The sequence below is a fragment of the Micropterus dolomieu genome, linkage group LG17 (assembly GCF_021292245.1).
Source record: "Micropterus dolomieu isolate WLL.071019.BEF.003 ecotype Adirondacks linkage group LG17, ASM2129224v1, whole genome shotgun sequence".
Lineage (NCBI taxonomy): Eukaryota > Metazoa > Chordata > Actinopteri > Centrarchiformes > Centrarchidae > Micropterus > Micropterus dolomieu.
The window spans coordinates 1,857,516-1,868,235 of NC_060166.1; the positions used below are offsets into that span (position 1 = coordinate 1,857,516).

The 10,720-nt window shown below is 41.6% G+C and overlaps 1 protein-coding gene across 1 annotated transcript in view; it reads left to right on the forward strand.

Moving 5' to 3' along the window:
• Positions 1 to 9,309: 9,309 nt before the first annotated feature.
• fah (fumarylacetoacetate hydrolase (fumarylacetoacetase)) overlaps positions 9,310 to 10,720 on the forward strand; it is a 31,610-nt gene continuing 30,199 nt past the window's right edge. Inside the window, exons 1-2 of the mRNA XM_046073697.1 lie at positions 9,310 to 9,451; positions 10,009 to 10,122. Of these exons, the coding sequence (XP_045929653.1) occupies positions 9,371 to 9,451; positions 10,009 to 10,122 (195 nt within the window). The 5' untranslated portion in view covers positions 9,310 to 9,370. The remainder of the gene's footprint in view (positions 9,452 to 10,008; positions 10,123 to 10,720) is intronic.

Sequence of the window (10,720 nt, forward strand, 5' to 3'; positions counted from 1 at the left end):
ATAATAAGGTGAGAAATGGGTCTGTTCTGAGTTGATCCTGCACTGCAGCAGCTAATAAAGTCCATTTAATCCCAAAAACGCTTTTCTTTTAGGCAGGCTGGAGCAGAAAACAACTCACCTTTCTCAAGTTGTACAGTAATGTCACATGTGTATGAAGGTGGATCAAACAAGCTAATCTTAAATGTCAAAGTAGAGAGGAGCCTAGTAGGCCTATTTATTTTCATTCATTACACAATATGAATAAGCTATGCAGACAGTTGTAAAGAAAGAACATCTTTTTCTTCTGTTCTCTACTTGTTATAGTTACACAGTATTAGGGGTGTGGGCTGTATTAAAAGTATCCACTGTTCTCCCATGCTCTAACACACAGTAACGATGAAATGTGTGCTGTTCTCTCATTCTTCCGCTGTATGTACACATAAACAAGGCAGGGAAATATAAAAGGAATTTATTTTATTGTTTGAGGATTGTTTTCTTTGTTGCTCTCCTTCTTCTCCTTCTTCTTTTCCTCTGAAGAATATGGTTGTTCTCCGCATGCCTCCTCCTGTGTTTTCTGTGTAAGACATAGAAGTACAGTAACTAACGTTAGCCTTCATTAAATCATTTCGACTGGTGAAGTGCAGTAAAGTTAACTTTAAATTGACTTCACCACCACACATAAAACATGGCTTAATAGCTAAGATTAGTTTGTTAGCTGTTAAGATTAGTTTATTTGTTAGTCACCACCACCAGCTTAAGAGCTTTAGCCTATATGATGTTAGCACTACATAAATTAGCCTAGCGGCTAACAGACATTTAATCTCCTCATAGTTTAACAGATTACATGTATTATTCATAATACTCACCGCTGGTGAAGTCACTGCATCTCCCGACACAACATCACGGTTGGATTTTAACCCTGAATAGCGTTTTTGTTGAAACAGCATTTATTTATTTCTGTATTTATTTCTGAATGTGTCAGGATCGGTCCTCCATAACAGACAACAGATGACAGCACACTTTCATCAGAGCCCCTGTCCCAGACCCAAACCCAGACCCAACGCCACACAGCCCAGGTCTCCTGACTCCCCTGATGAACTGCCACTATGCACACCCAGAAGACCTGCACGTTATACTCCAAAGAGAAGGGCTGAGCCAGTTGTGTCTGAGTATCAGCGCTGTGTCCTGAATGCCCTGGAAAATAAGCCCGATGATGAGGAGCATTTTCTTTTAAGTTTAGCTGGGGCTTTGAGACGCCTTCCTCCCCCGCAGCCAATCAGAGGTTAAAGTAAAATTTCAACAAATATTACATGAAGCAGAATTTGGCCATCAGTAAAACACTCACATACATTTAGAATTTGGATATTGGACAAAGTTTAAAATATACTGCACTTCAGCTACTCTGATTTGTAAAATAAGAATACTTTTTTTTTTTATTATTTAATGTATTTACCAAGTACAAGAAAAAAGCATGAGACACTTACTGCTTTTAGCTATTAATGTATTTTTCTGTTTATGCACCATTTTAATATATGTGGAAATCTGCTTACTTATAATTATTTAAATTATCTGCAGTTAACTTTTAAAGCCTTATGATTTATATGGACTCGTGATTTATTTCCCACTCAGAATTTGGTAAATGACACTCAAAATGGGAAAAACGACTTTAAAGATATTTTAATATACATTCTCTGTAGACATTTGGTGTGCATTTGTTGGTACTCTCCTCCACTCTTTTCTTTTGCACACAGACAAATTTTACCTGAAGCAGAATTTGGTCATCAGTAAAACACTTACATACCTTATACACACGACTTAAATAAATAATGATTTTAAATAATTGATTTGGTATTATTTATTATCAATATATTTATTTGTTTATTCGATTATGAAAACTTTTCCACTAAATCCGCAAATTTTTCTGAGGTTATGGGTGGCTCTTAAAAGAGCCTTTTTGATAGTTTTGATGGTGGTGGTCCTGATGCTAGTCCTGAAGGTGGTGTTGGACGTTGGAGGCATTAGACTAAAGAATGCTGCCATGCAACTTCGCCTACAGGAGAGGATAAGTAAGTGGTGAACCTCTGTCTAACTTCCATTGCTTCCCTAGAGGCATTGTTGCTGCCTACTTGCTGAATGGGCTGCATGGGATGCCTTCTTTCCAAGTCATCATCAGCCTCTTCCCAGCATAGGAAATTGTGGAGGATACAAGTAGCCCTCACCACTGCATCTGCCACCTTTGGTGAGACACCAAGCACTCTGTGGTAGAGTCTCTACTGGGCAGCAAGGATCCCAAATGTGCACTCCATCATCCTCCTGGCATGTGAGAGACGGTAGTTAAACACATGCTTCTCCTTGTCAAGCTGTTTTCCTGGGTAGGGTCGGAGAAGGTGCCTTTTCAGAGGAAAAGCCTCATCACCCACAAATACATGTGGCACAGGCTGGAGGTTTTCTGCACCTGGTAAAGGTGCATCCCCTGGTTGAGGCCTTTGCCAAACTCGGAGGTAGAGAGAGTCCCACCATCGCTGCTTTTCCCGTAAGCCCCAACATCCACCATCCGGAAAAGGTAGCGCGCATCAACCACTGCTAGGAGCACGATGGAGACGTTTCCTTTGTAGTTGTAATACATGGACCCTGTTGAAGATGGGGCCTGTATTGCAACATGCTTTCCATCGATTGCTCCCAGGCAGTTGGGAAAGTTCCACAGTCTATTGAAATGTTGGTCAGGGAAAGGGATGTACTCCTGGACCATGACAGACCATATTGCCTCACACACATCTTTCACTATTCTTGCCACTGTACAGTAACCCACTCTGTAACTAAAAGCTATCAATCTGAATGAATCTCCTGTTGACAGATACCTGAAATAAATAATACATAAATAAGTAATTATTAATATTATAATATATACATATATATAGATTACTAATTAGGCCTAGTATTAAGAATAAATACAGAAAAAGCTACAGTGGGTCAATAATCATCGATTATAAATAAATTATAAAAAATCTGATTGTTTTAATTGTTAAATACTTCATTGGTTTAGATGTGTAAATTCTTTTTATATCACTGATGTTACATCGGTGCAGGACTCGGGAGCAGACAGAGACAGCGAGTGAGGTTCGGAAGAGGGTTTTAATGATAATATAGACAATGAGTGGAATAGTATCGGCGAACGATCTGGAGCTGGTCTGCGGGAGCGAAGGTAGCGTGGTTGAATAGAGGTCCAGTAGTGGTGGCCTTGGCGTGGCAGGCGGAGTGGCAAATGGTGTAGCAAACAGAGATCCAACATACCGGGGTTGCCAGCTTCTGAGACTTCACCTCTAGTGGAAGATCACGAGAGGACAACCAAACCATCTGTCCGGGGGTGTATGTAGGTGTAGGGATCCGGTGGCAGCCAAACGTTGATTACAGGTCCTAGTCCGTTCCAGAACCGCTTGGGCCTCTCTCCACACTTGCCGGCACCGACGGATGTTAGCCTGGACCGACGGGACGGCAACCTCTTGTTCCTGTTCTGGGAAGAGAGGGGGTTGGTAGCCCAACATCACCATAAAGGGGGACATACCTGTGGCTGAGCTAGATAGGGAATTGTGCGCATGTTCCACCCAGGCTAGTTGTTTGGCCCAGGACTCGGGATTGCACGTCGTAACACATCGCAGAGCTGTCTCCAGGTCTTAGTTAGTCCGCTCCATCTGACCATTAGTCTGTGGGTGATATCCTGAGGAAAGGCTGGCAGAAGCACCCAATGCCTTACAGAAAGCCTTCCACACCTGAGATGCAAACTGGGGACCACGATCAGAAACAATGTCCTGGGGTATACCATGCAATCTGAAAACATGTTGAATCATGAGTTCAGCATTTTCTGAGGCAGAAGGTAACTTAATGAGGGGAATGAAGTGTACGGCCTTAGAGAACCTATCGACTATGGTGAGTATGACTGTATTACCTTCAGATGGAGGTAAGCCGGTGACAAAATCTACAGCAATATGGGACCACGGTCTGCTGGGGACAGGGACAGGCCGTAACAATCCGCCTTTCTAGTCTTTTTGACCACTCAAAACGCTTTTAGTCATACACTGAGCCTAAGTGCTCAAATAGAAACTAACATTCACACACATCCATCCAGCGGAACAGCCGCCAGGGGCAATTTGGGGTTCAGCATCTTGCCCAAGGACACTTCAACATGCAACCAGGGGGAGCCACGATTGAACCTTCCGATTAATGGCCAACCCCATCTACCTCCTGAGCCACAGTCCCCACTGAAGGACTTGAGACCTGAAAGGATCGGGCACAAACAACAGATTAGGAAGAGCATTACCTGGGACTGGGTGTGCACGTTGAGCGTTCCTCACAACTGCCTCAATATCCCATGAGGCAGCAGCCACAACACAGGTGGGACGGGAGAAGTAAGCGCAGGGGTGTAATTTATTCCTTAGAGGGGACCTCTGAGAAAGTATCGCTCCCACACCAGTACCAGATGCATCAACTTCCACAATAAACTGGAGAGAAGGGTCAGGGTTAACCAACACAGGGGCTGAGGAGAATAATTGCCTAAGCTTATTGAATGCTGAGCTCACCTCACGAATCCAGTGGAAGGGGACCGCGGGAGAGGTGAGTTGAGTGAGAGGTGCAGCCACCTTACTGTAATCTCTGATGAATCTCCGGTAGAAGTTGGCAAATCCGAGAAAACGCTGAAGTTGTTTCTGGGAGGAAGGGATAGGCCACTCAGTTACAGCTTTGATCTTGCATGGATCCGGTCTAAGCTGTCCCTGCTCAATGATGAATCCCAGAAAGCTCACAGAGGGGACATGGAACTCGCATTTTTCTGCTTTCACAAACAACTTATTCTCCAATAATTGCTGCAACAAAAACCTTACATGCCGTACATGGTCGTCCATCGAGAGAAAATCAAAATGTCGTCCAGGTAAACGAAGATGAAATGGTTCAACATGTCCCTGAGAATGTCGTTCCCGAGAGCCTGAAACACAGCTGGGGGATTGGTGAGTCCAAAAGGCATAACTAGATATTCGAAATGGCCAAGTGGTGTATTGAATGCAGTCTTCCATTCATCACCTGCTCGGATGCGAACAAGGTTATATGCATTTCTGAGGTCCAACTTGGTGAACACTGTGGCATGGCCCAAGGGCTCAAAGGCGGACTCAATCAGGGGTAGAGGATACATATTTTTCACAGTTATATCATTCAGGCAGGGACAGAGCTTTGAGTCTTTTTTCTTAACAAAGAAAAACCCAGCACCCACTGGAGAGGAAGATGGGCGAATGACGCCTGCAGCTAAAGAGTCAGTGATATAATTTTCCATTGCTTCTCTCTCAGGTCTAGAAAGGTTGTACAGCCAACTAGAGGGCAGAGGAGAGCCAGGAAGAAGTTCTATTGCACAGTCGTAGGGACGGTGAGGGGGTAGAGACAATGCTCTCTGCTTGCTGAAAACCTCTCCGAGGTCATGATAGGAACTAGGGATAAATCAGGTGTTTCCAGCTGGGGTGTGCTGGAAGTCTGGTTGGGAGCTACGGCTGACTACAGACAGCGTGACAGACAGAACGAGCTCCAACTAGCTATGGAACATGTAGACCAATGTCTAATGAATGGTAGAACTATTTGCAACATCACTTCCATGGATTTTATGTATCATAGCAACAAAAGCAGTCGGAAAAAACGCTGCGCTCCCTGTTGGGTGTTTTCAGAAGAGCAGCTGGCGTTTTCAGCTGCTGAAAAACGCTTTGGTGGACACGGGCCCTTAGCCTCAATGTTTGTCTTCTTATAGCCTACCCATCTGAATTGCAGGGTAATTTACTTTTTCCTTTCCTCTGGACAGGACTGCATGTTCTATTGCATTTCTGCTCTCCTTTCTCTCCAAACATGTCTTTAGCTGGTTCAAAAGTTTTAGCAAAAGCTTCCATTTTGCAGGAAACCCGTTTCAACCCACTTATCAAACTGTCCCATTAATGTCTAATATTTTACTCATCAATTTCATAACTGCTAAAGGTAATCTTGGAGTGGATTCAGACTCAGTCCTCGCTTTACTCTGACACTTGCCATAGTCTACTCTCTCTAGTAAGTCAGTACTCGGGTCCATAGCAATATTTGGGTCCACTGAGTTTGGTTAAGTCTGAGGCTACGCACTGCAAACCTAACTTATGAGCTGGAAACCCCAAAAACCCTCGGACACCACAAAGAAAACCAGGAAACGTCTGTCCGCAGGCCACTTTGATCCAGTCCCACTCTGCACCACCTTGTCAGTTTGCAAGCGGGCAGAGGGTCCTGCAAATCACTCAGGCGCGAGAATTAAGACACTTCCTTCACTCTGTTCAGTCTCACTCTCTTTATCTTTTCACTCACATTATCTACTCATTTCTCACCGTGTAAGTTCTTTTCCTTTTCTTTCTGGAACGGAGCAAAGATCAGGGCTCCACTGAACACAGCTTCTCACAACAGGGAGGATTTTCCAAAAATAAGCCAGCTTCTGTCCTTCAACGGAGTCTGAATCCCTCGTGCTTTCACTACCAGCCCCCTTCACCCACAAACAAAGAAGTCTCAAGACTTTTTAACTAATATATGAATAACAGCAGCAGAGTAGACCTATGGTTTTTACAAAGCATATAGCCTAGGCCTAACGTTTCTGCTGGTCACAGTTTACAATAGAGGACTATGTTCTTTGCCACTACCCTTCGTTCTCCTTTGAACATTGGACATTAACAACAAAGTCCGGTGCCGCTGAGCTGCAGCACAGTCGTGGATTTACGTCAAAGATGGTGGGTTCAGTAACGAGTAATGCAGCGTCACTTGCCTTAGTAACTAGTAATACTATTACTGTTTTAGAAAAGTAATTAGTTACACTACTAGTTACTGGGAAAAGTAATTTTATTACAGTAACGCGTTACTGCCCAACACTGGTGACATCATGGTTTACTATCACTAAGATAATGATCATTCTGCACATCTGTCAAACCATCCTAGCCTACTGATTTTATCACTATATACCTAAATGTTAACTGATCACCGGACTGCGGTAAATGGAGGCTATATAAGAGATTGGTATGCTAACTCCAGTTGTAGAGGGAACAACCAATTATTGTGAAAATCATAAAATCTCTCCAGGTGAACTAAATGATTCAATATGAGCTTGTTTCATGTAACGTTTGCTAACGTTACACAGCTAATTTACCACAGGAGACTCAAAGTTAGCAAACTGCACAGCAGACTTACCTTGGAGGTGACAAGGATGAACCCGATCCCGAATCACCAGTGTTGAGTTAAAAGAAGATTCTCTACTTTATTTTTCTGCTGCTGGTTGAAACAAGGCTACAGTCTTTTTCCTTGTTGTCTCTACCGATGAGGATGACGCTAGCTAGTGCCGTGAATCTCCTATCACAGTTCATGGGAGAGAATGTCGCTGTTTCCACCTGCTGGTGTAGCTATTCAATTACTGTCAAATTTCCAAATCTCTGTTTACAGATCTCAGCGGGACAGAGTGGACAAAATTCCACAAATGTGTAAAAAGGAACTTACAAATGTAATGTGAAACACGAATTGACAGGAAGTAATCTACAAATGTGAAAAAACAGTTTTGTGTGTAGAAATGGATCCACAAATGCATAAATCACACTTTGTATATGAAATAAAAAGATCTTTGAACAGATTTAATTGTGTGTATTTGCAAATCGTGTGATATTTGTGTATATATTTATTTACAGATCTCTGCAGTGCACATTGGACATAATAACACAAATGTGTAAAAAGGAAGTTACAAATGTAACATGACCCACAAATTCACAGGAAGTAATCTACAAATGTGTAAAAACAGTTTTGTGTGTACACATCACTCTGTATTTTTGTGGATATGATTTTACACATCACAAATGTAAAAATACACATTTGCAGATAGTGAAATATTTGTGCATCGTTGTACACATTTGTAGATTGTCTTCTGTGGGTTACAAATATTGAAGTAAATTAAAGTCCAATTAAAACTTAAACCATAAGTATTCAGAAACAGGCAGGCAGGTAAGCATGATTCTGGAGCACAGGAGAGCAGAGTTTAATTACAGGTATCATGCAACAAGTGAAACAGAAGTAGTAAGCAAGAGTTATCCTGACAGATACTACTGGCGTAGTAGACTGAACAATCTGGTGTTGAGTGGCTGAAGGACCGTTAATATACTGCTGCTGCTGATCTGATGAGGCAGGTGTGTCTAATCAGCCATAAGCCAGAAGAAAGGGGGCAGTGCCATACCCGAGAGAGACCATGTTTGAGAAAGACCCTCAGCTTGTCCAGATGTCTGTTGGTCTTCTAATTTTTATATCCTCTCCACCTTATGTTGACCTTATTACAAGGCCCACCTTTCTGTTCTTCATCTGTCCTACCTTTGACACCATCATTTACATAAATTGTCTGTTTGACATCATTGTTTACATCGCTAACAACCTGGGCGCCATGTTCCCTGTATCACACTATAAAAAACTGAACTTTACAAGACAAACTCATGGGACGCAGAGAAAACACAAGAGAAACCCAGAGTCATGGCCGTAAATGTGATATAAGCTACATGAAATTCTGTAAGGCTTTAAATTTGTATACTCATTTATATTTGGTGATGTTTCGCACACACCTTTAATGCAATGCAAATGCTCTGTATTTGTATAGCGCCTTGCTAGTCTTTGCGACCACTCAAAGCACTTACACTACATCGCATTCAGAGTTCAGTATCTTGCCCAAGGACACTTCGACATGTAACCTGGAGGAGCCAGGGATTGAACCGCTTATCTTCCAATTAACGTGCAACCTGCTCTATATCCTGAGCCACAGCCGCCCCCTTTACTAAGATTATAGGGCTGGACAATAATTCAATATCAATTTATACCCCGATACTTTTATTCAATAACAGTGATATGATTTTTAAACACATTTCCGATATTTTGATATACATTACAGCACTTGTCACTGACTGAGGGCGCAGCCGCTTCAAGCTGAACAAAAAGAGCACCTTTTATAGCATAGTATACCTCCTCCCCTTTCTGTTTCCTTTTTATTATTTCTACACTATTGCTGGACTCCATCTTCCCTTTTTGAATGTTTTGAATTGTGTCTTTCCCTCATTAAACTGGTGTTACATTTAGCATTTTAGGATCTTCCCTTTTCTCTCCCTTATCCAAAGTGATGGGCTAATCAGTACCCGGACTACAAATTTGCTTAGTCATTTACCAGGCTGGTTTGCATTAACTTCCAGAGGTGGGTGGATACTATAGGCAGCATGCGATTGGCCGTGCATTGGGAGGCGGGCCTGTACAAAGTTAAACATCTGGAAGCTATTACTGTTGCTGCTCAGTCTCTCAGTAACTCAGTAAAGTTGAGTGGAATTCCACTACCAAAAACAAGATGTCTTTCATAAAAGTAGACGCAACGTCCGATTTCTCTTTCCACAACCTTCCTTATGGAATATTCTCCACACCAGATAATGTAAGTGCAGTTTGCTTTTTTCTACTAGGTTTACAAATAGATAAACTAGCACTTTTCACTGACATTGTGGGATGTTGTCAAGACAGATTCAGGAAGGTCTGTTTGTAATATCCAAAAAAAAAAAAGACAAAATCAGAACAGAATCAACTTTGAACTGTGTACTGAGGGATTTGTGCTAAGTGTGTTGAAATGTGTGAGGCAGTTTATGAGTGCACTGAAGATCCCATGCAGTTCCACTGTCATCATGAGACCCTAATATACTACAGCCAGTACAAATCTTATACCCAGTCAAACTGCGTTAATAGAATGCCATAAAGTTATCCAAATAATATTAAAGTACTAAGTACTAAGTATTAAGTACACAATTGTTTAACTGCAAATGCAAAATAATCTGGTTCAAATGATTGAGGTTACCTTGTGGCTTGCTGGATGAAATGTTGAAAGAAAAAACTTGAAAGAACATTTAAAACTACTATATTGATGCAGGGTAGTGGAATTGTACTGCACATCATCTGTAGTTAAGTCAGAGTGAGTGAAAGTGTGTTTTATCACTCCAGCCCAAACAAAATCGCATTGGTGTTGCCATCGGAGACCAGATACTGGACCTCAGTGTGATAAAGTCTCTCTTTCGAGGGCCTGTGATGTCCAGACATCAGGATGTCTTTGACCAGGTAAGTACAATCACTAATCAGAGGAGAGGCACAATAACATTTACCTGTCTGACATGAATCAGTAATATCATAGTAGCAAACTAGTAGTACTATCATACTACAGGTCAGGGACGTGCACAGGAATTTTGAAGGGCAGTTGCTCTGACCTGAAAAAAGCCCCCCCCCCCCCCCCCCCCCCCCCCCTAAAAAAAAACAAAAAAAAAAAACATGGGCTATATGAAGGACTGAGAAAAAAACATTTTTTTATTAAAAAATATACAAAAAGTAAAAACACTTAAATACAGCACTCAATAACCTAAACTACTATTAATAACAAAACAGAAAAACATGACTCGAGTCATGAAAAAAGAGTTCCTTATATTATTGTTTATTGTTTTTTTTAATCATTATTATTTTTATTTTTTTTCCTTTTTTTTTTTTATTTGAAAATAAATAATCTAGATTGAATTGACAGATGGGGAAAACTCGCTTCTAATAAAATATTAAATAAAAAACTCTTGGATTTCGGAAAAAAATACAATCCTTTTTTAACCTTTTGGCTTCCCGTACATTCAGTTGCGCTTCTAGCTCGTATTCACTTCTGTTGGTACGTATCACG